General features: G+C 47.2%; 1 protein-coding gene across 1 annotated transcript; it reads right to left on the bottom strand.

The window, feature by feature from the left end:
• Positions 1–11413: 11413 nt before the first annotated feature.
• LOC135808335 (uncharacterized) lies at positions 11414–17033 on the bottom strand. Its single transcript, XM_065321508.1, has 4 exons — positions 16774–17033; positions 14633–15088; positions 13908–14363; positions 11414–12084 (listed from the first exon to the last, which is right to left on the bottom strand). Exons 1-4 carry the CDS (start codon positions 16949–16951, stop codon positions 11810–11812), a joined length of 1365 nt encoding a protein of 454 aa, XP_065177580.1. The 5' UTR covers positions 16952–17033; the 3' UTR covers positions 11414–11809.
• Positions 17034–27331: the final 10298 nt, after the last annotated feature.

Here is a 27331-nt window from a genome sequence, read left to right as displayed (position 1 = left end):
TGCCTCATCAGGTGCACATGATTGTGTGTGTGTGTGTGTGTGTGTGTGTGTGTGTGTGTGTGTGTGTGTTTGTGTGTGTGTGTGTGTGCGTGTGCGTGTGCGTGTGCGTGTGCGTGTGTGTGTGACGATTATGGTCACACACGTCTTTCTTCTCTTTCTCAGACTCTTCCTGACTTTTCTTTCATTCTCCTGGGTGGTTACCAACAGCCAGTGCATGCCGGAGTATGTGGTGTGATGTGTGTGCGGGAAAAAAATGAAAAGACCAAAAATAGGGATTCACTGGCCAGAAAATGTCACTCCAAATAGCTGTATGGTGTAGACCAGGCTGAATAGTGACGGTCAATTCTTCAGCCTTGCAAGCTGTTGAATGGTGAAATCCCAGCACAAGTTGCTATGGCTTCTGCCGTAGCATTGCTATCATCGCCTCCGGCGATGGGCGTCAAAGGTCAGGGGTCAGGTGTGTCACATGTGTGTGTGCGTGTGTGTGTCCCATATGGTGCAGTGGTATGTGCAGCGATTTCCAATCGATAGATTGCGGGTTCGATTCCCGACGATTATGGTCACACACTTCTTTCTTCTCTTTCTCAGACTCTTCCTGACTTTCCTTTCATTCTCCTGGGTGGTTACCAACAGTCAGTGCATGTCGGAGTATGTGGTGTGATGTGTGTGCGGGAAAAAAAGAGAAAAAAGACCAAAAAGTAGGGATTCACTGGCCAGAAAAAGCCACTTCATAGCTGTGTGGTGTAGACCAGGCTGAATAGTGGCGGCCAATTCTTCAGCCTTGCAAGCTGTTGAATCATGAATGGTGCAATCCCAGCACAAGTTGCTATGGCTTCTGCTGCAGCATCGCTATCATCGCCTCCGGCGATGGGCGACCAATGGTCCAATGGTGTGTGTGTGTGTGTGTGTGTGTGTGCGTGCGTTTGTGTGTGTGTGTGTATGTGTGTGTGTGTGTAGGTGCATGTGTGTATGTGTATGTGTGTGCGTGCGTGAAAAAAAATGAAAAATAGTGATTCACTGGCCAGAAAAGCCACTTCAAACAGCTGTGTGGTGGATACCAGGCTAAAATTAGTGGCGGTCAATTCATCAGCCTTGCAAGCTGTTGAATGGTGTAATCCCAGCACGAGTTGCTATGTGTAGCTGTTCGCTATCATCGCTTCAGCGATCGATGGGCATGTCTGAGTCTGAGTGTGCGGCGCGCGCGCGCGCGCACGTGCGTGCACAGGGTTCTAACCAAAGGAGGGCAGGAGGGCGCAGCACCACTCTACTCTGACTGAGCGCCCCTCTGCGAAAATCCTACTCATGTGTCGATTTCTGTGTTCTTTTCAAGCCATTCAACGAAAATGCAGTTGATAGTCACTACTAAAGGGTTCATATAGTCATTATCTCTTAATTTGCTGGGCAAAAGTCCTATATACTAGTATAGGATTTGAAAATGCGTGACCTTTATGCCGTTGTTATTGGTCATCGCGAGTCATTCATGACCCATAATAAGAGCATAATGGTTTTATTAGAAGCTGTAAATATGTTTGAGGCATGAATGTTTACTTTTTAGATTCATAGGACATCATGAATACCCATTTTGAGCAAGGATTGGAATTTTGAGCAGCATTGTTCAGCTGGTGTCATGGGAAGGACTAAAGCAGTGAATGTGCAAAAGAACATTACAGGTGTGGCACGGGGTGGTTTCATGACGACATATCGCACATGCCGTCGTGAAACTACCAATATTAAGGATAAAACAAGGTCCAGTAAAATCTCAAATCCTATATAATTATAGGATTCGAAAAACAGGGCACAGGCCTTAGAAATATTGCGCAAGGAGATGAGCCTTAGATGTTAGTATTTGAAAAAAAAATCTTATTCAACTCTCCATATCTACTAAGACCTAACGCGGAAGAATTGGTCACATACGTTTCCCTATGCTCATGCCACACCCATTTTGAGTTGAAAAATATGACCAAAATCCTATATATAGGATTTAGCAAATTAAGAGATAGGTACATTTGTGAGGGATGAAGTCGGGGGTTCGCCCCGTATGCTGCATTTTGCATGGGAAGACAGTTTTGGAACATGGAAAATGGGTTTGGGGGTACTAGCAACTGTTTCCCATGCCCCCCTCCTATTATTTTTGACCTGGCTAGAATTCTAGTGCATGTTCTGCAACGCAAAGCACAGGCCCGTCATATCCACCCGGAGTACACCCCTGCTTGGTGGTAGCTGAGCAGAGTTGAGATGTGGAAACCCGGGTAACCAAAGATCACTTGAACATAGCCAACATTCACAGACTGGGCTAAGTTGCGCCGAAGAGACTCTTATTGCATCCACAAGTATAATGTCTTGGCATGCTGGGGCGTGGACGATCAGCTATACATGTACTAGTACATGATTGTCCGGGGCATCAGGAGCCCGGCTTTTAAATTCATTCTTACTCCTAGTGCCATTTTCACATGACAGTACTCGAGTTTTATTTATATTATAATTAATACTCGTAGCAGTGGTAGCGCAGCACATTATGTATACCGATAGGTTTATATAAAGATGTGAAAAATTCAAATACTTCTGAAATGAATCATGCAGGAACACCATGATGTTTTAATTGCATAAGAAGAAAAGCCTGCATCAAGATTGCCTCAAGGAGACCTCATATATGTCTGTGGCATAAACAACATGGACTTAGTGATAAATGTACACCCGGCCCGATCAATGTTGCCTCAAAGAGACAATTTTAAGTGTACATGTTCTTAGCATGCATGCACAAAAGGGAAGAAATCTCAAGAAAGCCAAAAGCTTCAGGTGTTCGGGCTTGCACTGCATTTCAAAAGTCTGCTCCATAAATCAATTTCTACACAGACGCAGTCTCCTCGGGACTAGCTATAATTATAGGGCAGGGTGGTGAACGTTCCCCAGCAATCACTGCTGGTCGATTTGCAAGAACATCGTCAGTACTACCACTGCTGCTCTCTCTTCCGTTGGACGTTGTGCTGGCTGCAGGCTGCAATGGAGCAAGCAAAACTCTGATTACACCCAAGACACCCAGGACTCCTTTACGATCACGATTCTCGTCGATCGTGCTGAACGGCCGCACATGCTTCCAGTACATCCATTTGTACGCCCACGTGCTGAAGAGGAAGCCGACGAAGATGGTGTAGATCTGAAAGGCAATCTCGACGGCCATGCTACGCTGCTGGATCCTGGCGCAGTCCTGCGGCGATGTGCTAGTCATCAGACACATGCTGTGCGTGCGCGTGCCGTCATGGTCCAGCTCAATCTTGCTGCCCATGTACTCGTTGATGTAGATAGTAGTGTGTGATACGATCACCAGCATGGCGTGTATGGTCATCGTCAGCAAGTAGACGGCAAGTAGCTTCAGCAAACGGAACAGCGCCTCGCTCGACGTGATGGAGCCGCGTCTTCTCGAAGGGCCTGGCCCACTGGCAATGCTGATTCGACTCCGCGGACCAGCGGCAAAGGCGAGGCCGTGTTGCGCTCGCTGAAGGCGCTTGAGGCGAGGCACGGTAACAAACACGGCGATAAGAGCAGCGCCCACCATAATCATATAGGGCACGGTGAAGATGTAGAATGACGTTCTCCGATCGGGTCCGCACCAGTAGTAGGGCGGCGCACCTTCCATGCTCTGCAGCGACAAGGCGATGGCGGACATGACGGAGGATACAAGCACTGCAAACATGAAGTAGACGGTGGATAGGCGCGACTGCCCGTCATCTTGTGTCAACAGCTTGTCTGTGGTCAGCTTCACCGCCAACCGGTACCAGGCATGCGCCGAGCACGAGCCCACCGTCACGATGAACACCGAGGAGAAGATATTGCGGAAGCCGTTGAACGCGCATGCATTGGCGCCTCGAGGCTCGCCAACCGTGATAGAGTTGTCCGCCGTACAGGCTCCATTCACCGCCAGAGAGGCAGCACGAAACGGCAAGAGGAAGTAATCTAGAAGATATACTACAATACCCATGTTAAGAAACACAATAGCTCGACGTGCGGGCGACTTGATACGGTCCCGATTCAGGCAGAACGCCACCAGGGCTACAACACTGGACAACCAGCCAATGACAGCGCACACACATAGGACAATGAGCCAGTTCTGCAGCGAACCCGACGTCACGGCCTCTGCATACCACACGGGCTCGCATACCAAGTTGCAGTGCAGCAAGTCGGGTGAGAGTTGACACTCACTCAGGTGCAGCGCCTCGCAGGCTGCTTCCGTCAGCGCCGTGGCCAGCGACGTCATCTTGGCCGACTGCAGGCCAGTCTTGGAGACGCGTATGAACGGATGCTGACAACTGATGTTCAGGTGTACCGTGGGCCGTGAGCAATTCTGGTGGGTATGGCGACCCACTGTGGCATCACGAGCGGATGCATTGCCCGGGTTGTGGATTACAGGTATGCACTGGTCACACGTGGTGTTGTAGATATTAGTGGACGCCTCTCGTTGACTGTGCTCAACCTGTCCTGGCTGAGGACAGTGCATGGAAAAGACTTGTCGAAGAAGGGCCAGAACCCGGCTTTGCTGTGAGGAGCCTGAGAACACATGCGGCTGGATAGTCGCGAGGGCAGCCAGCAGTTGAAATGTGTTGTAGCATTGAAAGGGACAGATCTGAAGTATGTCATCATCGCTTGTCCGCAGTTCTGCTCTCGATACCATCACTGCATGGCATAGGGTGGTTGCAATCTCGTTGCTGATATTCCATGAGAAATTGTACGCTGGCTGAAAGAGCTCGTCAATGCTCTGATGGAACTGAGAGAGGGATTCTTGTACACTCCTCAGCGCCAGCATTACATGTAGTAGTCTGTGACGAGATGCGGCGCGTTTAAGTTGGCATGCCGACACAATTAAACATGGCGTCATAGCTATAGAGCAGTTACTGATATCTAAATAATTGTGCGATTTCAGAATTTCGTCACAAACACTTGTATTAGGACGTTGAAAAGCTGTCGAGAGATTGCGGCACATTCCACAGCCAGCATCACTGACACTGGCGGGTGCTACAGGAGTCAACAGTGCATTGGAGTGTCTGCTGAAGTTTGACTTAGCGCAAACAGTAAGGTGGCAACACGCATGCTGGGCTTGCACCAGTGCTTTGTTGCACATCTCCACAATCAGTTCATTACAATGCTGAACGAAACCACCCAGACGAATCCACTCGCCTTCAGTTCTACTAGTAGATGCCCCAAGCTGCCGCACCGTGACCATGCCATCCATCAGCTTGCGACACTTTGTAATCTTCGGAGCAAGCCAATCCACGAGATCCGTCGTCTCCTCAACAGCAGCGTACTCTGACCCTGTAGATCCGCTGTGCCGGCTGACGAGAGAGGAAACATAGTTTGCGACTTGCTCAACTTGCTTCAGTGCATTCTCGATAGCCTGATGTTCACTAGCTAAGAAGCTATTGGTATTGCGGCTGACGCTTCCATCGTCGTCCTTGCCGGCCACAAAGAAGTGGGACCGGCAGGACTGGAAGTCGGTGATGTTGGAATCGCTCAGCACCTGGCGAATAGCATCCAGCGAAATATCCGCGTCGTCTCCCATTGCAGGTCTGTTGTACTGCTGTATCGAATCACCGTTTTTGCAACGCCGCTGAGCGCTTCCCAGTCCCATGTCGCTGTCATGATTACGAGGCGGCGGTGATGTGGCGGTCGAGTCGGTAACAGGATGTGATCCGGCTTTGTCGACGCTCAAATGGTACGTGCACACGACGGCCGCAAGAATACAAAAATTCAGCGGATAGAATCTGGAGACCTCGGCGCTACCTTGCGCAGATGTCATAGTAGGTTTAGTAAGATCTGGCCGGGCAACCAAAACCTTGAAGGTTTGTTCAAGCTGCCGCACACAGACACCACCTACGTTCGTTGTGATTGGTCGTCATGGAAGGACGTTGCGGCTGTCGCTTTGCCAGCTTTAGAGCTGGAACAAGTGCCACACTGTAATTCAATCCTATCCCTGCTGCAAACCCGCACTGATGTCTTGAGTATCACGGTAAAGCCGGTGGAGGAGAGAGGGAGACTCGGAGAGAGAGAGGTAAGAACTCGGAAACGCGGACTTGGCTTGGCTAATCCGATTGCTGGCGTCGGAGTGACAGGGCTGTGTTGGCCTTGGGCACCCGGCGAATCTGATGGCACGAACTATGAATCATTGAATATTAGTTATAGGTGTGTAGTAAATGTGTGTCGCCCGCTCTCCCTCAAACAACAGTTATTTCCGCTTGTGCAACAAAATCATTCATGTCCGCTAGAGGTTCTACATGTCAGCCCATGGCATGTTGGACCAGATGGTTCGAAACCAAGATCCAGTGTGTTTTCGTACTTCTGCCCTGCTGCGCTGGTCTGCATCCGCCACAGATGCATCATGCGTTGCCTGCAGGCTGCACTAGGTTTCAGCCTGTGCAGCCTGTGCAGGCTACACGGACCAACATCGCTGACCATCAGTTCAGCTTGCAACAAGCTGTGCATGTGGAGGTGAACGTCACACTGCGCTGAAAAGGTAATCATTTTCATGTCAAACATTAACCAAAACTCTTCACTCAGATTGCAATTATGTGCATGTAGACCAGTACCTGTAAATGAAAGGTAGATGCTAAACAGAGGACTGAGGGTGAGTTCCCATCTCAGCATCTGCAGTGTAGAAAATAGACTGCCGTAGACTGTGCACGAAGTGCAGGCCGAAATAGACCGATAGAGACGAAGCTGAAGTGTAGTCGTCCACGCTACGAATATGACAGAGGAAGTAATTAGCATGCACTGGTGTGAATAGTCCAGTGCATCAAGTAGCATGACCAAACATCTTCCGCACCCTCTGGCAGGAAATTGTTTGCAATGACTAGTAAATAATTGGTCAAGCTATGCCGGGATTCGCTAACATCGAGTTTTGATATCAGGGGAAACATTTGCTATTTCCCAAACATATTGGCTTCCACTAGCTGTAAGTGCTCACTTCTCATACGGCGTGGATTCAAATACACAATGAACGGAGCAGAGCATCACATACACCCCGGACCACACCAACGAGCCGCTTGACCCAGTGTTCAGAACGGCCATCCAGTGATTGCTGGTGTATGTCATGAACTCACCGGCAGACTTCCACAGGCACTGCAGTGGCTCCCTGGTGAGTGGGCACGGGGAAGGAAGTAGGCGACCACGCTACACAGCAGGCAGCTAAACAAAATTAATAATAATTATACTAACATACACGCACTGTGTTTGCATACATGTAGCTGACAGCCACATGACGCCGGACAGTGGTTGAACACTACAGTCACGTCACTGAATGCTTTCTGTAAGAATGACCGGGCTGGAATTGATCCCCAGACTACATGTATTCAGTCAGCGCATTCCACTGAAGAAAACAAGGCGGAACAGCCACCTGCCGAGCTAAACACGTCTTGCCTGCATTCCCATAATTCTGAAGTTTAATGTAGTATGGTTCTAGGCAAAGGAGGGTAGGGGCCGGTGGTGGGGGGGGGGGGGGGGTTCTGAGGCAAAGGAGGGTAGGGGCCGGTGGTGGGGGGGGGGGGGGGGTTCTGAGGCAAAGGAGGGTAGGGGCCGGTGGTGGGGGTGGGGGGTTCTGAGGCAAAGGAGGGTAGGGGCCGGTGGTGGGGGGGGGGGGGGTTCTGAGGCAAAGGAGGGTAGGGGCCGGTGGTGGGAGTGGGGGGTTCTGAGGCAAAGGAGGGTAGGGGCCGGTGGTGGGGGGGGGGGGGTGGGGGGGGGTTCTGAGGCAAAGGAGGGTAGGGGCCGGTGGTGGGGGGGGGGGGGGGGTTCTGAGGCAAAGGAGGGTAGGGGCCGGTGGTGGGGGGGGGGGGGGGTTCTGAGGCAAAGGAGGGTAGGGGGGGGGGGGGGCGGGCGCGCAGCCCCTCCTTTAATTGAGCGCCCCCTGTGAAAATGCCCCCCCCCCCCCCTCCTTACAGTGCATTCAGAAAAAGATGGACTTCTAGCGTTTGGCCATAAATGGGTCACACTTTGAGTTTAAAAAATATATTTATGGCAATCCCCATTGGAATACTCTTCCAATTATGTTTCTGAAGTCTATTTCTCCAAAAGCAAACCGTAACGAGAATAGGATTTCGGCCAGCTTTTGCTCCAAAAACACGGAATTGGGAAAATCCAAGCCGTTTCACTATTTTTGCAACAGTACATTGTGCGGTTCGAACCCCATTGGAGGCACCTTTTTTGGACCCTTTTTCAAGTTCCAAGTATCGGGGCACTGCACCATGTACGATAAAATCGCCAAAAACGGGAGCTCGCCAGAGCCAGGGCCGATCTCTAAGTTTCATGAATGGACTGTACTCATTTCCTTCCCTGTAACACAATAACAAATTCGCTGCCTTGTCATTGAGCATTTGTGCTCATTTGGATTTGCAAATTCAAATAAAATATACAAACAAACAGTGGTGGACAGTTACTCTTTTAAAAGAGTCGTATCCATACATGTAGTGAGGCTGTAAACAAACAAACAAACGTTTGTCGATTTTTGTGTTTTTTTTCGGGCAATTCCACGAAAATGCAGTCGATAATTACTAACAGAGGCTTCATAGAGGCACACTTGCCTGTGGTGAAATCGGGGATTCGCCCCTGTATGTTGCATTTTGCATGGCAAGACAGTTTTGGAAAATGGAGAACGGGTTACAGGGTAACTATTTCCGAATATAATTCCAAGGTGTCCTGTATCCATGGCAAGGCTTCCGAAACAAAAAGCACCTTCTAGTATAGAGGTGGAACTCGGATTTTGAGCCAATGTAATCATGGATAAAAGGAAGGATAAAAATGTTCAATGATGATGATGATGATGAGTTATGACTACCGTAAGACCAGTAATGTTAACGAACATTTAATTCTAACGAGTTATAAACGAAATTGAAAAAATCGTTAAATTTGAAGTCGTTATTAGGGTCCAGCGGATAATGCCGGCATTATATTCGGCATTATGAGACTATCCGGGCGTCAGAGCATTATGGAGCATTAGAAAGGAACAAGAGGTGCAACGCCACGTACTGTACCGGCACATGGATTTGTGATCTTGTAGACACGTAACACATTCAGCACTAATGCTACATTTCCCTGACTACATACATGTAATGCTACATTAAGTCTTTATGTAGCAATGTATTATTATTATTATTATTTAAAAAAAACGAAGGTAAGTTTTGGGTCGCAAGTATCCACGCAAACACACATCCAGTCACAATAAGGCATTTGTCAAAAGTATCCGAACGTTTTCGGTCCCTTCTCATCAAGGAATATACAGGGAATGGCTCAAGTTGGAAAGACTAAAACATATATAGCGTAAAGATAATGAGATAACAACACTCGTGACAAGGTGGAAAATTATCAAGTTCAGCATGACACAAAACTCGAAGGAAAATAATAATAGTGACAACAACATAGTGAGCAAATTAAGTTACATTGTTAACACCTCGACGAGGAGTAACACCAAGCGTAGCGACAACACATTTTCTTTCTGTACGCAAAGTTAAGGATCTAACTTACGGATATACAAAGCTTCTAACGCAGCCAAATGCAACGCACATCTACCACGTGACAATATTGAGAAAACATTATCACTGTACAACTCGCGACAATTGGTACGGGCTGACAGATGTTGCTTGATTGACGAAGTGCGATTCTTAGCTCCGTTGGGTGTTGTCTCCTCCAATGTCCCGTCATCTCGCCTCTTCGTGGCATCACCACTATCCGTCTCTTCGCGTTTCCGCGGCCTTCCACGTTTCCTGACACTAGCCCTTGGATGCGCGATGCCCAGTGTCCTTTCAGCTTCGTCTCCTCCATTGTGGATTTCTATTGAGCTTCTTACTCCAACTTGTGCGATAATGAGGTTCGTTTTCGCGGTCTACCACGTTTTCGAATATTGACTGTTGTTGTCACTTCCGTTGTCGTTGTATGTGCGCCCTTACCAGTCCGTATTTTTACTTGGCTTCGCGTAACCCTTCCCGACGCCGACAGATCCTTTGTCAGTTTCGGTGGTTTACGTGTCGGTCTTTCACCATCTTTCACGCTGTTCTCAGCTGGCCCCTGCCCTACACACTCAGAGGGGGACGGGCATGCAGTCACATCTTCGCGGGAAGAGGAAGATCCACCGATGGACTGGACAGCACATTTTGGAGGACGACCACGGCGAGGACGGCACTCGCGCGCATCAAGCGGATATTATTATTATTATTATTTTAGAATTGCGATCAACAGAACGAGCTGAACCGACATTTCACAAAGGCTTTTATTGTATTCAAAAAACGAGTGGATACGAAGGCAGTGAAGAACATGGAAGAAAGAAAAAATGTGATATGGAGAAAATGATGAACAAAAAATCGTACTTCGAACTAGTTTTCGCACAACACTCCTCAGGAAGCTACGTTGTACTAATGAAAAACAATCCAGAAAGATACTAATAAAGAGAAATGGAGTGAGAAGAAACAACACCTATGAAAATGATAATCCTAGCACTAAGGTAATAACAGGAAAAACTGCGAAAGCACTTAACGAACTTGTAAAGACTACTAGTATACTGTGACACAAGATATGACACCATGGCCAACCAGGGCCAAACAAACAGAACAAGCTGCTACTATAACAATTTCAAACGAATAATGCTGTCCTTCTGGACACACAGATTAGGCTTATGAATACGTTGACAAACAGCTTCTAACACACTCAACTGCAACTTATAACCATGACGAGCACGGCACAAAACAGAAAAAGAAGAATCAGAATACACCTTGCAGCAATCAGGACGAGATACAAGATGCTTATACACTGATGACTTCCTACTAGAAAACACACGCTCGCATCCACTCTTACTCACACAATCATTCTCGCTCTCACACTCACCAGTTTTTCCGCAAACAGAGCAGGGGAGGGAGCGCTGCCCCCCCCCCCCCCCCCCTTGGCTAGAACCCTGACTATGTACAGTAGTCGCGCATCCAAGAATGTTGTTTCCAAGGGGTTAGCCTGGGACGTTCTTATTTTTCCGCAATCTGGCTGCGTTCTTATAGCACGTTCTTAGAAACAATCCGTATCGGATCATATGTATTCCACAAACTGCCAGAAAACCAACACCGCCGTTCTTAGCTTTACGCTGTTGCGTTCTTAGCATTTCAGGCTGGACGTTCTTCAGCGCGCGACTCTACTGTATACACATTCATACTGAAAAGTAGCACACAGTGGGTACTACAATTATAGTAAGCTGGTGCACACTTTCAGGATGCTGTACATCTGTCAACATGCAGAACATGTATTCAGATCTGAATTCATCATTTCAGCGTATGCTTCAACGCTCCCACCAATCTGTGTTTGCACGCAAACAGAGCATCTTTCAGCCACCCCACAAGCACACAACTTCACAAGCGCAACACACACAACACACACTCACACACAAGTCATGTCGAAGTAAAGCTTGGTAAATACTCCATCTCACGAAATAAAAGAATTCTCAGAGAGAAGATGGCTAGAACAGTGCAGCCAGGGAAAAGTGAAAGGCCAAAACACCTGGCAATGAAAATTTTGCCTGAGAAAGTAGAAAGCCTTTCCGCAGGTAAGATAAACATAGATTCGATTTCCAATCCTTGGTGTTCGGCCAATGGAATAAAAAACATAGAAAACTGGAAAGGGGTAAAATGATAAAATGTGATGCTAAAGCTAGTACTAGAAAACGCTGGCAAGAAGCAGTGCAGCTACTAGCACAAGGAACTTCGTTGACCAGCTACTGGTACACAAGAAACAGCAGTGAAAGAAGTAGTCGTCATCGTCGTCATCATGTTCGCCTGCTTGCTGCCGCCGTGCGCACTCAATAGATCTCGTGCGACGGGTAGGCGTAGAACTTGAACCTGATGTGCCAGCCGGGTGTGGGCACGGGGTGCTGGGTGATCTCGCAGCGCGCCGGGTCGCCCTGGGTGGGGTCGCCACCGCCACGCTCCATCACGTAGAACACGGCCGTGCCGGCGGTCGGGTTGGCGTACGCCCAGAAGCTGAAGTTGTCCTTCTTCCAGCCGGTCAGCACGCCGCTCTCCGTGCCGCAGCGGAATCGGTGCGGGTCACAGCCGGGCTGCACACGTCCACCACCTAACAAAGGACAACATAAGTACACCAAATAAGGATAAGTGAAAGAACAACCCGAGTTGAGGGTATTCGATGAGTCATGTGACAGAGTGTTTTTTCTTCACCTGTAAGGCTGTATAAGGTTTTTTCTACCAGCCTGTCGCCACTAAATCTTGCCACACATGGACAGAGAGGCCAGCTTTGTCTTCAAAATGGGTGAAGTGTGTACACAGTTACACGACTATCCATATGCATGGGACGTCACATAGTACGTTTGCCTTTTCTGTACGCACTCAACCCAGAAATGGGCACTGTGCCACTCGACTAGCTCCCATATAAGGCGGATTTGAAGTGGTTGCATATCCTCTATACCCTCTGAGTAAACATGACAAACTTGGCAGATATGGCAGTTATGAAGGCCAGTAATGAGGGCATACACGTGTTTAGAGTACATCTTAGGTTCACTACAGAGCAATGGACGCTGCAGTTACAATAACAATGAGGCTACAAATTAGTGATGGACACGGATACTCTTTAGCACTGCTCTTGAAGACGTGCTACTGGTGATCCACAATAAGGTGATCCTCAATCACCGAGTCTTTTTTTTAGCTCCATGGCGTCTTGGTTTGGGTAAAGGACAGCAAAGTTTTTCTTTCTTTCAGATTTGCTTGCACATAGAAAGTCAGACTCGGACAGAGGGCCAATGACTAATTTACAGTAAATAAAAAAAAGAACTTTCTAAGTTGGAAGGCTGTTGGAGTGCGCACTCAAGACGTGCTAGGGCTGATAGCCAATTAGTTGTAGAACGTTGGTAGTAGGGACCTTTCGCATTTGCTACGAAACGAATGCGAAACGAAAGTTTGATTCGGCTCGTAATCGTTTCGTTGAAAACAGATTTCAGGTTTCGCAAGTCGTCATGCAAATGTGCATGGCAACTACGAATACGGCCGCGGGCGACGGTAGCTTGGCGTACGGGTTTTTACACGCACACGTGCATGGATCATGGAATCAAGGGAAAAATGTGTACCTTGCAAAACATGTGTACCTATCCAAATAAATGTGTACCTGACGGATTCGGAGCGTGCCACGAATGAAGAGGCTTCCATTCGTGAAAACGAGTTCTCCGCAGGGACTCTGACGAATCCTCGAACCCAGGTGACGAATCAGCATTCGTTTCGTATCCGTACGCGGGGTGCGAAAGGTCCCTACTATCGGTCAGTGTCGTGCAATGTTATCGCATGAGCTGATTGTCAAGTAAGTGGTGGTGTTAGTGGACATTATAGCCTAACTTGTAGTTCCTTGATCCTTTTTTATTTACTATAGAAAGTCTTCATTATAATTTAGGACAAGACAGCAGAATTGGGCCAGGCTGCTACTCAATGCTTCGCAGTTCAAGAAAGAGTTAAAAAGCAAATTTATCAACCAGTGAAGGATTCCACCAAACGTTAACACCGTTGGAGAGGTGTTTCCTTCAGCTTTCCAGTGACATCTGATTGTTTGCTATAACAAAGCCGGGCCAAGCGTGACAATGAAACATCCGAGTTGCTTGTTGCGTTGCCAAGAACTGCTACGCAGCATGTGTCATCGCTATTGAAAGCCAACATGCAAGCGTCTCTGAATAGCCGCAGACGGGGCTATGGCATGGCAGCGTGACAAGTGGCCTGATATAGCTGTGCTGCAGCTAAGCCAGGTGCTAGGTGTTGAATAATACGATTATGAAACAGCTATGAGTACCACCTAGATAGATACATGCACAGTGCACAAAACGGAACATGCATTAGTTACTATTTCCAGCTTCCAAGCCAAAGGGCGATAGATGTATGGTACAAGAGCAAGCAGTGGCTTACCGGCTTCAGAGATGAAGTACTGGGTGGTGCCTGGCACCGGGCTGGTGAAGGCCTTGAAAGCCGTGACACGGCGCCAGCCAGAGTCTGGCTCATTGGTGCCCTCCAGCGCAAACTTGAAGCGCTTGGGGTCGCCAAGGTGAGCGTTGGGGTCATCGCCCGACAGCATGACGTAGATGTTCTGCAGGGCTGGGTTGAACGACGGGTAGGCATAGAACGTGGACTTCACGTACCACCCGGGCAACGGGTTGGGATCGATGGCAATCGTGCAGCGTGCGGGGTCACCAGCAGCTGGGTCTCCTCCGCCACGCTCCATCACATAGAACGGGATTGTTCCCGGCGTGGGTGTCGGGTACGCGTGGAAGGTGAAGTTGTCCCGTGTCCAGCCGGTCTGAACGCCGCTGTCGGTGTGAACGCGGAAGCGGTGAGGGTTGCAGCCAGGATGAACCGGACCACCACCTATAACAACAGGCACATGGAGGTAGATTATGGTCAAATGCGACCACTTAGTATTGTCACTAAAGATGGACGCATATGCGCCGGTATGGAGGAAATCAGTTGCACGACAGTTGAGCGTAATGACCACGTGTAACCGTATCCGAGGCTGCATTAAATGATTTTTCATTGTGCAACGAACGGTAATAAAACAACACAAAATGACCCTGGCTGAGTATGGCACACGTAGCACTTCATTGCGCAACAATGATGAGCGGGAGAGTAACACTTACCAGTTTCGGACACAAAGTACTGGACGGATCCAGCAACCGGGGAGCGGAACGCCTTGAACTCCATCACCTTGAACCAGCCAGCCTGGGAAGGGCCGTGGCCATCGAGCGAGATATTGTTGCGGAAGGGATCGCCCTGGCTGGCACGGCTATCGTCACCGGCCGTGTACACGTGCACGGGCATCTTGTTGGGGTCGTCGGCCGGCACAGCGTGGAAGATCAGTTTGGTGCCCCAGCAGTACGACGGGCACGGGTTCAGGGTGATCTCGCAGCGTGCGGGATTGCCAGCGGCCGGGTCTCCACCGCCGCGCTCAAACACGTAGTGCGGAACAGTGCCCGCAGCCGGCGCCTGGTACGCGTAGAAGATCAGCGAGTCGCGCGTCCATCCCGTCGGGACACCGCTGTCCAAGGCAACACGGAAGCGGTGTGGGTTGCAGCCAGGGTACGTTGGTCCGCCACCTATGCATGCAGCCCCATGAGACAACAAAGGAGACACACACATATCAACTATACAGGCTACACAGTTCTCTTGAACATGTAGTACACCTAGCCTTGCATCATCTACACAATAAAGCAATGCAGAACTGCTTTGTCATGCTTGCTGTGTGTGTGTGTGTGTGTGTGTGTGTGTGTGTGTGTGTGTGTGTGTGTGTGTGTGTGTGTGTGTGTGTGTGTGTGTGTGTGTGTGTGTGTGTGTATGTATATGTGTGTGTGTGTGTGTGTGTATGTATATGTGTGTGTGTGTGTGTCGGTCAATTCATCAGCCTTGCAAGCTGTTGAATGGTGTAATCCCAGCACAAGTTGCTATGTCTAACATAGCTGTTCGCTATCATCGCTTCCGCGATGGGCATGTCTAAGGTGTGTGTGTGTGTGTGTGTGTGTGTATGTGAACTGGCCATTGTGCATGAAGGTCATACACACCCACATGCACACCCACAAGAGCGTGCACATGCACGCACATGCAACTTTCCTGGAGCAAGGTGCATTGATAAGAACGTCTCGGGGGTCACGAACATATGGCACATATGGCTCGAGTGTCAGTGCAATGTCAACAAGTGACACTATGCTAGACTATACAAAACCAGTGTATCCAGTGATCTCAGCCAGATCTGGTGACCAGAAGGGCCATCACGTGCCATTTCTCCCATTGGCAATGACGCAGGCAGATCAGGAAGCCGAGACAGACGCATTGTAAACAGAAAAACAAAGCCAGGGCCGTGCCGGCGTCAGCTGGTCGCCTGCCCTGCGAATGGCGATGCCTGCGTGCATACTCTACACACCTATCAAGCAAGGCCTGCATGATACCACACTAGACTGTAGCACAAACCCAACCCCAAGCCACTGTGGACTGTTTGGCAATAGAATTTAGAAATGCCAACACAGTACACAAGGTGCAGGAGCACGCAGTCTGCTCTCAGATCCAGACAAGAAAAAATGGGTCAGGACTCAGAAGCACTGGAGAAAGCTTTCTGCGCTTTGGCCGCGACACCTTCCATTAAAAATGCATAGACGGAAACACGTGGCGCATGGCATGGCCCGAGTGGATTTCTCTTGTCGTCTTGATTGCACTTGTACTGCGGCGATCAAATACTACAGTACAATGAGTGCAAGACCATCGCAACCACAGACAGAAGCGAAGACATCAGGGCCACAGAAAGAAGAAAAAAGAGGCGAGGGTGACTAGTGCAGCGATAGTTCTTGTTTGAAATTCATCCCTATACAATCATGCAACTTCGGACCTCGCAAGGTAAAGCCAAAATCGTAAACGACCTGGAACTACACAGCAGCAGCCGCTCGCGATTCCGACCGGGGACCACAGTGACATACATTCATACACGAACTGGTACCCTGATGTACACTTCGCTCAAACACAAAGCCAATGCCCACAACCGTGAACGACACTAATAATTGTTCCTCTTGGCCAGCTCCGGCAAACTGCCCAGGACGCCCCAGATCCACACCACCCACTGCCAGGGCCACTTGCAGTGCTCCATTGAAGAATGAAGTGGGGAAAGTATTCACGACATGCCCCCTACTACTAGGCCTAGCTAGCATAATAATTAATATTATTATCATTATGGTGAAGAACAGTAGCATTATATGGCCATACGGCAAGCAAATAATACAGTTCAAAGAAAACCCACCAGTTTCGGAGACAAAGATGGGAATGGTGCCAGGAATTTGCTGGCGGAAAGCCTTGAACTCATGCACTTTCGTCCAGCCGCATAGCTCTGGGCTGTCGGAGATCTTGAAGCGGCGAGGATTGCCCTCGTGTGCAGTGTGATCACTGCCAGCCGTGAACACGTAGACAATGAATTCCATCTTGGACGACCACCTGATTCCTACAGGACCAAGGAATTGTGATTCGCTGAGGGAAGACGGGATCCGTTATAAATTATGTTGGGTGGACTAGACTGGACTTGCAGCAGCAGGCCAGCAGCCTTGCCACGTCCCAGCCAGCCAGCCTAGCCTGCTGATAAAATCCTTGAGCTAGCTGACGTCTGCCACATGTCCATGTGCATACGTGTGGTGCGTGCCAAAGCAGGATGTTTTGCTGTTTTTGGATGTGCACGTGGATCTCGTACATGTAGATCGTACTTCGTAGACGTAGAGTAGCCTCGAGTACATAACCAGATAACCATGATAGTAACCCCGGAGACTACTTTAGTCTTGGGGGTGGAATTGGGTAGACTGTATGCACTGCATGCGATCAGCTGACATGACGTGTCGTTTGATTTCGTGTCAGATCATGGCCATATCGTATTCGTATTCGCACATCGAATTCGTATTCGTAGCTCTACAATCCCTGTCTATAATCGTTGCATGTAATGTTGATCTTGTGAATTCCGTGAATTCATCATGAAGGACATGAATATGTGGAGATGAAATTTATTTGAAATGTTTTTCGATGAATCACTGGAGAATATCTTCCTACATGATGGTAATAAACAATAGCAAGAGTCCATTTATAATGTTTATGCACTCTTGACAATAGCCAGTGAATTATTATGGGGGTAGCTTTATTGATTTTGTGTTTGTATTATGCAGCATCCCGGGTCATTTAAGACCATGGGGAGTACTGCTGTTGTATGTGAAGAAAATATAATAAGGGAGACTGAGAAAAAAAGAAAGAAATAATGTGAACAGCAAATCTACACTGATACATGTACAATCTATTATACAACTACCGTAAAATCCCGCCAGAGCGCCCCTACCTCCTCGTCGCTTCAGGTGGGGAGGGGCGGATGGGCGAGTCCTACTTGCCGCATTCAGTGCAACATGAAAAAGTACTCACCCTACGAAAACTGTTCGTGCATCTCGTACACCGACCAAAGGTCAAGAGCCAGGAGTCGTACAGACCCGTCAAAACTCAGGGTTTGTGCGATCCCTGGTCAAGAGGGTACCTAGGGTGGGCATTGTTGCGTACATTTCCAACGGGGTCGAGCACGCGTCTGCAGTACAGTACGGCATCACAGACTGCGACAGAGTCATACGAGGATACATCCCTGACAAGAAGTCAGGGAGGGGCGGATAGGTCTGGCGGGATTTTACGGTAATCTGCTAGAAAGAGACTTGACACAAGCAGGTGCAGTAATAGCAAGAGAGCTAAATCAGAAAACAAAATCCGTTGAAAAGTAACCGTCATCAAATCTGAAATCGAGCCCTTCAGCGACACAAGAGCACTGAAGGCAGCGATATAATTCTTCTCATTCAACATCAGTGAAGCACCGTCAAAACCGGTGAATGGGGGCTGATGGTATTATTGTTGTCTTTGTTATTGGCAAGTGAAGTTAATATTACGATCATCATGAATTATTTTCTGCAAATAGGTGCTTCAACTAATAGTCCCGGCGAACCATGGGCATTCGCAAACCAATGCCAAGTAACTTATTAGAGTGTAATTATTATTTCATCTGAGTTATGACCTGATGATGTCAACTGTGCCAAGGAGCGCCTCCTTTTGCAAGATCGATACACTGGCTCCGGCATCCAGTTCCCTCACAAAGTCAGCAGTCGAGGGGGTTAAGCCACCTAATGCCCCCACAATCACTGGCACGATCTTGGCCCACACCTGCCACATCTGCTCCACCTCACGCTTCAGGCCTTGATATTTCTGTATCTTTTCCACAGATTTTCGGCGGATATTCCTATCCAGAGGGACACTTACGTCCACAAGGAACGCTTCATCTTTGCCCTTGATAATAATGTCGGGTCTGTTTGCTCCAACGGGCGCTGCTGTTGGAAGTTGGCACTTCCCAGTAGATTGACACATCCGTTTCAGCACTGTACACGACGTTGGTGAGTTGGCGACTTGTGTACTTATTCGAAATGTCCGATGCACCATACTTCCTGCGCAATGTCCAGTGGAGATATTTTGCTGACCTGTTATGGCGATTGACATAGTGACTTCCCATAGTGACTTATTATTATTATTATTATTATTACTCAATGATGCAGACAGCCAGACTATTATTATTATTACTAGTTAAGTTAGGTTGATTGTTCCAACTAGGAACACACGCTTCTTGCCGAACTTGACACTTGACTGACTCACGACTGCCATCCGGAGCACACGAGGAGCACGTCGCACCTTCCTCTCGGCAAACCTGCAAGAAAGCACCACTCCCTGCTCAATACACAGTGTTTCGGGGAATTCACCCCTCATCAGTTCAGCTTGACTCGGTAGGCTGAGGAAGATTGTGCCTGAAAAGCACCACTTATATACTGCTCTCGTGGCAGTCGTGAGTCAGTCAAGTGTCAAGTGTGTGTTCCTAGTTGGAACAATCAACTTCATGACTATTACCGCCGAAGTCGCAACTTCTAAGTTATTATTATTATTATTATTATTATTATTAAATTTTGATAGGGCAATCCCACAGGCCTAAGGAATAGCTATACTTCTATTTTTTTTACTTTTGGAGAAAATGTTTTATGAAAGGTCTGTGGAAAAATAACACAGACCTTTCATGAAACTTTTTCAAATTTTGTCCATATGCCGGTAAAAATAAAACCATAATTCGTTGTACCTATTACTAAAAATAAAACCGTAGGCTATACGAGGACTGAGGAGGCTAGATCATAGAGAAGGCTCTTCTCCAGAGATTCACCGAAAAATATTGCCAAATTTCATCTCCACCTTGCCGATAAACTCAAAAATGCAGTCAAAATGTAGTCAAAATTACCCCTAAAAATTTGTACCACCCCAGCCACCTTTTAAGAGTCGAATGGTCTTGGTCCGAGGAAGCTGAGACGCTCCCTTCCGAAGGCTCCTTTATTCCCAATCGAACTCGCACACTTCCACCAAAAATGGGTGACTGCACCCTACTAGATGGGGATTTGTATGTAAAATGTCACTAAAAGCACCATTTCCTTCTTATAAAAGCACGGTTGACCGCAATTGGCCCATGGAACTACAAGTTACCGGTACGCTATAATATGATTAATATCCACTAACACCACCAGTTACTAAACAATCAGCTCATGGCGATAACATTGCACGGCACTGACCGACGGTACTGACGTTCTACAACTACTAACTTGAACTGCATCGACATGCATGAACATCCGCCACCATCCTTCACAGCTGAGACTTTCAGCTCATGCTTATCTTGGTCGCGCTCACCTTCCCCTCCTTATGTTATTTCTATAACTTAGAACCTTCCAAGTTGGAAGGCTGTTGGAGTGCGCATCCAAGATGTGCTATATAGAGCTGTTAGCCAGTTAGTTGTAGAACGTCAGTACCGTCGGTCAGTGTCGTGCAATGTTATCGCATGAGCTGATTGTTTAGTAACTGGTGGTGTTAGTGGACAGTATAGCGTAACCTGTAGTTCATTGCTCCCTTTTCTTTTCTATAAATTAATCCTTGGCTCTCCATTCGAGTCCATAGTCATTATTGCATACTTTAACATCATTGTTTCGTATGGATAACCCCCAGTCGCGATAATTCCACTGATGATTGTGACATGAAAACCGATTTTGGAAACGTTCTTGACTTCTTTGTCGTACGGTGATGACGGCGGAATTTGTTCAATATTGCTATTTTAAACCCACCTTCACTTCCTTTCCCCAGGAGACTCCCTTTGATAGGCATCCATTTGCCTCTGGAGAATCCTTGAAAATATAATAAAAAAATTAAAAAGTGTTATCTCCTCGTTGTTTATTTTTAAATTCTAAAATTGCAATTATTTTCAATTTTCAATTATGTATATGGAATGTGGCCAGATCTCCCAACCAGATCTCCCAAGCCAGAGTGTTTGTGCTGTGCGTAGGTTTTGTAATAGAAAGTCTTCCGAGTGTACAATCTTCTGCTAGCTAGTCCTGACTGTTGCAATCCGTATTCCGACTCTTGTTTCACTGTATTGTGCCGTGGTCGTCATGGTTATGGACTTTAATTTTTTTGGAAGCCATTTATCAGCGTTTGTACGAGCCGAATTTGTGTGTACAGAAAGATAGAATACATGTACATGTTTGAAACTCGGATGTTGAGCCATAAATAATTGTAGAAAGGAAAAGGACATATGGATACGAGTTAAGAGTAACTCTCCATCACTGTAACATGATACTATATACAGTCAGAAAGTGCAATAACTAGGCACAAAACTGACAGAGTACTGGGACATTCGACGTCCTGACACCTAGCTTCAACACATCTCCGTAGCGCTAACCGACAGCCTTCCAACTTGGAAGGTTCACGGTTATGGAAAGACCAAAGAGGGGAAGGCAAGCGCAACGAAAACGAGCAAAAGCTACAGTCCCAGCGGAACACAGAATGTCGATAGTTACTGGACGATGACGAGACCAGTACGATATTTGACAAAGCCGTGAACCTTCCAAGTTGGAAGGCTGTCGGTTAGCGCTACGGAGATGTGTTGAAGCTAGGTGTCAGGACGTCGAATGTCTCAGTACTCTGTCAGTTTTGTGCCTAGTTATTGCACTTTCTGACTATATAGTATCATGTTACAGTGATGGAGAGTTACTCTTAACTCGTATCCATATGTCCTTTTCCTTTCTACATTTATTTAGAACGAGGTCTGTCTCGTTGTCCAGGAAACGACCAATCAGCGACATTCCCGCCAAGGGCCTTATCAGAGTTTAAAGCCCGCTCAATCGTTATTTTACTACTCTTGATGACGCGTCGAGGGCCTTGGATTAGTTTAAAGCCCGCTGAATATGCTCTAAACTGGTGCGTACAACTCCCTGTATGCATTATAGTACGGTGCAGATAATGAACTCTGCATAAAATGTACGGTGTACTACTAAAAGCTACGCATTTCAGAAGTGTGTACGGTTTTTGCCTCCCGTATTCTTTCATCTGTACGAATTTCCTTTGTCAACAGCTTGCGGAAACCTATAAAAACCGAAGATCGAAGTCATTAAAGGTATCGACAAGGGGCTCTCAAATCCCCTAAATAGCTCCACAAGCTATGAATAAGAATGAAGCTCGCAATAAGAGCCCAGCATTTCATTTGCTTCTATTCTACTTTTAGTAGTCCTAAGTGGTGCTGAGTTACCATAACTTACCAGAAAAAATATTCTTTCATACCACACAAAGTCTCTCTGCACACAAACCACAAAACTACCCAATATAATGGTACACAAGCATGATGGAAGTGAGATAATGCATGTAACCTCGTTCTAAAATAGTTAGTGCATGGCAGGGAGGGTCTTATGGCTTGTTTGTGCCCTTCAGGGTAGCCCTCGGGCCTACGGCCCTCAGGCTAACCTGTCGGGCACTAACAAGCCATAAGGCCCTCCCTGCCATGCACTAACCTATAATTATGGCTCAACATCCGAGTTTCAAATTGCACACCTGATGAGCCGTCACGAACCATACGGCGAAACGTACGTCGTGTGAAACAACTTGTTTTGTAGTCAACTACATTGTATATTATGTAGTCCATCACAATGTCATGCATGAGGAGTACTGTAGGAGTTTGGCTTTCGGCTTGTACAATTCGTTTTCGCAAAGCTTCCCATTTCTTTACTTATCTTTGATATTTATGACCCACCCAAGTTGGGTGGTGTGCTGCTTTGCTGCTTCAAATTGTAGTTAGACCGCTTTGTCAAATATCGTACTGGTCTCGTCATCGTCCAGTAACTATCGACATTCTTTGTTCCGTTGGGACTGTAGCTTTTGCTCGTTTTCGTTGCGCTTGCCTTCCCCTCTTTGGTCTTTCCATAACCGTGAACCTTCCAAGGTGGAAGGCTGTCGGTTAGCGCTACGGAGATGTGTTGAAGCTAGGTGTCAGGACGTCGAATGTCTCAGTACTCTATCAGTTTTGTGCCTAGTTATTGCACTTTCTGCCTGTATATAAGTTAGTATCATGTTACAGTGATGGAGAGTTACTCTTAACTCGTATCCATAATGTCCTTTTCCTTTCTACACATGTACATGTACAAGTAATTAGGTGAAAACTTGAAATTGTTCAAGTAACGTGTCGTGCTTGATGTGGTCAAGCTTGGCTGTTCGTGTTCTACAATGTAGGTGAAATGTACTGCTGTTACATGTACCAACAGTCCATAAACAGTTTTTTTTGTTGTGTTTATGGACTCTTGCATGTACATGTATGTATTATCACTTTGTCCTTCTTTCTTTCTCTTGTTTTTTTTCATTTTTCATTTGCAAGTTGCCGGTAATCATTGTGGGCATATAATATAATCGGTAGGCCTGCCCCAAATCGGCCGCCTGAAAAACTCGCCGAAAATGAGACTTACCGAAAAATCGCTAAGCTTGTTGCCGATTTTGGAGGGTTCCCGGCTTTGAGAATCGCCGAAAATCTACCAAATGTTGTTGCAAAGTGCGTTTACGAACGACTGGCTTTGCTGCAGGCATGATGACGCTCGAGCTCTCTACTTCAGCACCTGTAGCAAGAGTATACTGTAAGCCAAAGCCACCGGTTATAATAATTCATACTCTTGCTTGCAGTACAAGCGAGTGAGGTCGTGTAGATCAGGCATGTCCTTTGATCTCCTCTCCAACAAACATTAGCCACTAGGAAAATCTTTACTAGTAAAATACTAGAATTTATTTTATGCAAAGAGAAAGGACCTACCGTAAAGTCGCGGATAAAAGCCGGGCTTATAAGCACATAAGCCGCTTTCTGCATCAGGCTTTATTAAATACAAGCCAGGCTTGTATGCAAACCATGGTTTTTAATATGCACCACTGATATTTTTGCCAGGCTTGTATGCACATAGAAGCCAGGCTTCTACGCGCGACACGCGTAGATCGTAGATCTACCACTGACTACCACGGTATGGCGGCAGTTTTACTATGCACCGTACATAGCGCATGCACTCTTGACCTACCCGATCCGCGCTTGCATAGAAGCCAGGCTTCTACGCGCGACAGGCTTATAATAATTATGCATTTGACCCGTTTGATTTTCAGGCTTCTTTCCGCGATGTGCTTGTATGCAAACCCGCCTTTTATCCGCGACTTTACGGTACAGTACGGATCGCGGCTATAGGGTTGTCGGCTATAGTAATAAGTATCTAATATTGACTGAGTACGAAGTTAATATAGGAAATAAAAGCCGAGTAAAAGACCGAGGCGAAGCCGAGGTCTTTTACGAGGTTTTTATTTCCTATACTGACCAAGTACGAAGTCAATATTAGATTTATCACGACAAACAGTCCGTATTTCAAATTCCAGAACGATAACTGCCTCATGAATCCCGGTTTTATGATTGCGCAACCGTTGCACCACCACCTACTCATGCAGTGACAATGCTGCACTAGGCACCGTTCAACTGCGCAACCCCTAAGCAGTCAAATATAATCAGCCAATATAGCCCTAAGGAGTGAAATATGCAGGAATATTTGACTGGTTAGGTATGGCAAAAATCTATGTGAGTCAATACTAAGGGAGTGATAATACCTCTTATACTATAAGAGGTATTATCACTCCCTTAGTATAGTTTATGAAAATGAATTTGAGAATGCGATCACTATAATAGTGATCGTATTCTCAAATTCATTTTCGTAAACCACCCCTTTCTATACATATCGGATCGGCTATAGTAATATATCGGCTATAATGATACGATTTCTGTGTCAAAATGATCTTATTGCATACATTTTTCATCGGCTATAGTTATGATCATAAAAAAGTATACATCGTACATGTGGCGAGATCTGATCGCGGCAGCCAGGAAGCGCTGGTACGACTATGATATCCCTCGGAGAAAATTCGAAATGTTTGGCGTTGGCTGTGCTTGTTGTTTCGGGGCATCCTCGAGCGAGATCGGAGGCCGTAATGAGTACCAGCGCTGAAGCGCTACCGTGGTCTCGGCCGAGATGTTGGAGCAGGCATTCAGGTAACAGCGAAGACGATCAGGGACGCGGAGAAGCTTCTCCGTGACATACGACATCACGCGTCGATCGACCTGCCACTTGGAACGGTTTCAGCGGTGATGAGTCGAGCGATGGCGACCCAGACTGAGACTCTACTCTAGGGCTCAAACGGTCACGGTTTTACCCGTAACAGTTAACGGTCGGTTTAACGGTTATAACCTATAAGCCACGGCAATCCTGCGGACTCTTTTTTAACCATACATTTGACTATACTCATTCAAAAAATGTACCCTATTCAGTACAACGCACACATGTACATTCTCTTGCATGCTCATTCATACATACTCTCACACCAAGAGACCAGATATGACCGAGTTGACAGCCCAGAGATTGCCTACGCGTGCGACAGCCTGCGAAAGTGCATACTTTGCAACGACCTGATACTTGACAAATTGACTGAAAAGTTACTGCGTAACCGTTATCTTTATCGGTTAACCGTTAATTCTTCGTAACCGGTCTGCAACCGGTTAATCGGACTAATCGTTTGAGCCCTACTCTACTCCCACGAATCGATCCTGTAGATATTGTTGATATGTCGATTGAATGTGTTGAAGTGTTTCTCTCCCAAAACAGGACCGGCGGAAGCAGTTTGGGATTGGTGCGGTCATACCTTAGCCTTTCATGCTGTGTACGATATGGCGGGTATACACATGACCTCCTCACAGTAAACACACGTTTGTGGCCTAAAAGTTGGTCCGGCCATGACCTGACCAACCGGACCGGTTCCGCCGGGCCTGCAAAAGAACACATTCCTTGAAAACTCATGTCAAAAAGTCACGAAGTTTTTGTTTCCGCAGGAAGTAGCTCTGCACTGCGCGTATTGCACAGTCACATGCACAGCACGCTTCTGCACGCTGCACTGATTCGAATGACACCATACACGCATTTGTCAGGCATGCCTAAGTATGCATATTGCCTATAGTAATAATATTACTATAGGCAATATGCATACTTAGGCATGCCTCAAAATACGAGAGGTCATCATTTCTTGTAAGCAGTCATGATATTCTTTTACGCGACCACGCTATAACCGATACGCACTGTACTAACTTGTACAGTATATTATATCGCCTATAGTGATATTTTCACGAAAATCAAACACTAACGCTATAGCCGATCCGTACTGTATACTGTACAAGTTAGTACAGTGCGTATCGGTTATAGCGTGGTCGCGTAAAAGAATATCATGACTGCTTACAAGAAATGATGACCTCTCGTATTTTGAACAAACGGCGGGGAGACAACAATTTGATAACCGCAATCAGTAATACAAGCTGGATCGACATTAAATTTGTTTACACTTGTAATGTAAAACTGTGGAGACAATGTGCAATAAAACGATGAAAATGTGAAGAAATGGTGTTGAGAAAATAAGGATTCAAACAAGTTTTCGTACGGGCGACCTAGAAAACAACCGTTACCTACACAACTTGCGGATCCTGGCTCACAGACTGTGCTTGCTCCGCCGTCGCTGGTGGCGGTGGTGGAGGAGGGTGGGCGTGGTGGCTCATCGGGCCGGCTTGTGTCGCCGCCTTTGCTCCTGCCGTCGGTGGTTCCTTCGTCAGTGCCCCCGGCGGCTTTGGCTGGCCGGGGGTGGTGCCGGTTGCGGTCCCGGTCCCACTGCCTCCTCCTGATCCTCCGCCGTCGGCTCTTGCGGCGGTGGAGCTTGCCAGTGACAGATCGCGAGCAACACCGACAGTGGCATTAACACTACCAACAATGCAATCTATAGCAACCACAACTAATCCACCATCCAAGCCCACTATTGAAAGACCAAGACGATCAACAGCCAACTACAACAGAAGCTACGCACTCAACGGACAAGGGCGCAAGGAGGGACGTGACAGCAGGGTGACGGCCGAGTCCCGTTCAATGGACCAAGTCAGGCGGGATAACAGAGAGAGCGCAGAGGAAGCGGATGATGGGACGGACGGTGAAGGGAGCAATGAGTCGGAGAGCGACGATTGTATTGATCGTGAGAGTGCCGGTGAGAATGTTAGTGTTGTGCATAGGTTTCGTGGTAGCAAGTCTTCAGTGTACAATCCTCTGTTGGCTAGTCTTGATTGTTGCAATTCGTATTCCGACTCTTCTTTCACTGTATTGTGCCGTGGTGGTCATGGTTATGGACTACAGTTAAACAGTTTGGAAGCCATCTGTCAGCGTCTGTATAAGCCTAATTTGTGTGTACAGAAAGATAGTCAGATAATTGGGTTGAAATTGTTCAAGTAACGGCGTGTCATGTTTGGTGTGGCCAAGCTTGGCCGTTTTAATGTTCTAGGTGTAATGTACAGCTGTTATTTGTTATCACTTTGTCCTTCCTTCTTTCTTTCTCTTCTTTGTTCATTT

The sequence above is a fragment of the Sycon ciliatum genome, chromosome 2 (assembly GCF_964019385.1).
Source record: "Sycon ciliatum chromosome 2, ocSycCili1.1, whole genome shotgun sequence".
In the NCBI taxonomy this organism is placed as follows: Eukaryota; Metazoa; Porifera; class Calcarea; order Leucosolenida; family Sycettidae; genus Sycon; species Sycon ciliatum.
Note: the sequence above shows the minus strand (reverse complement) of the source record. Positions and strands in the feature narration are given on the sequence as shown.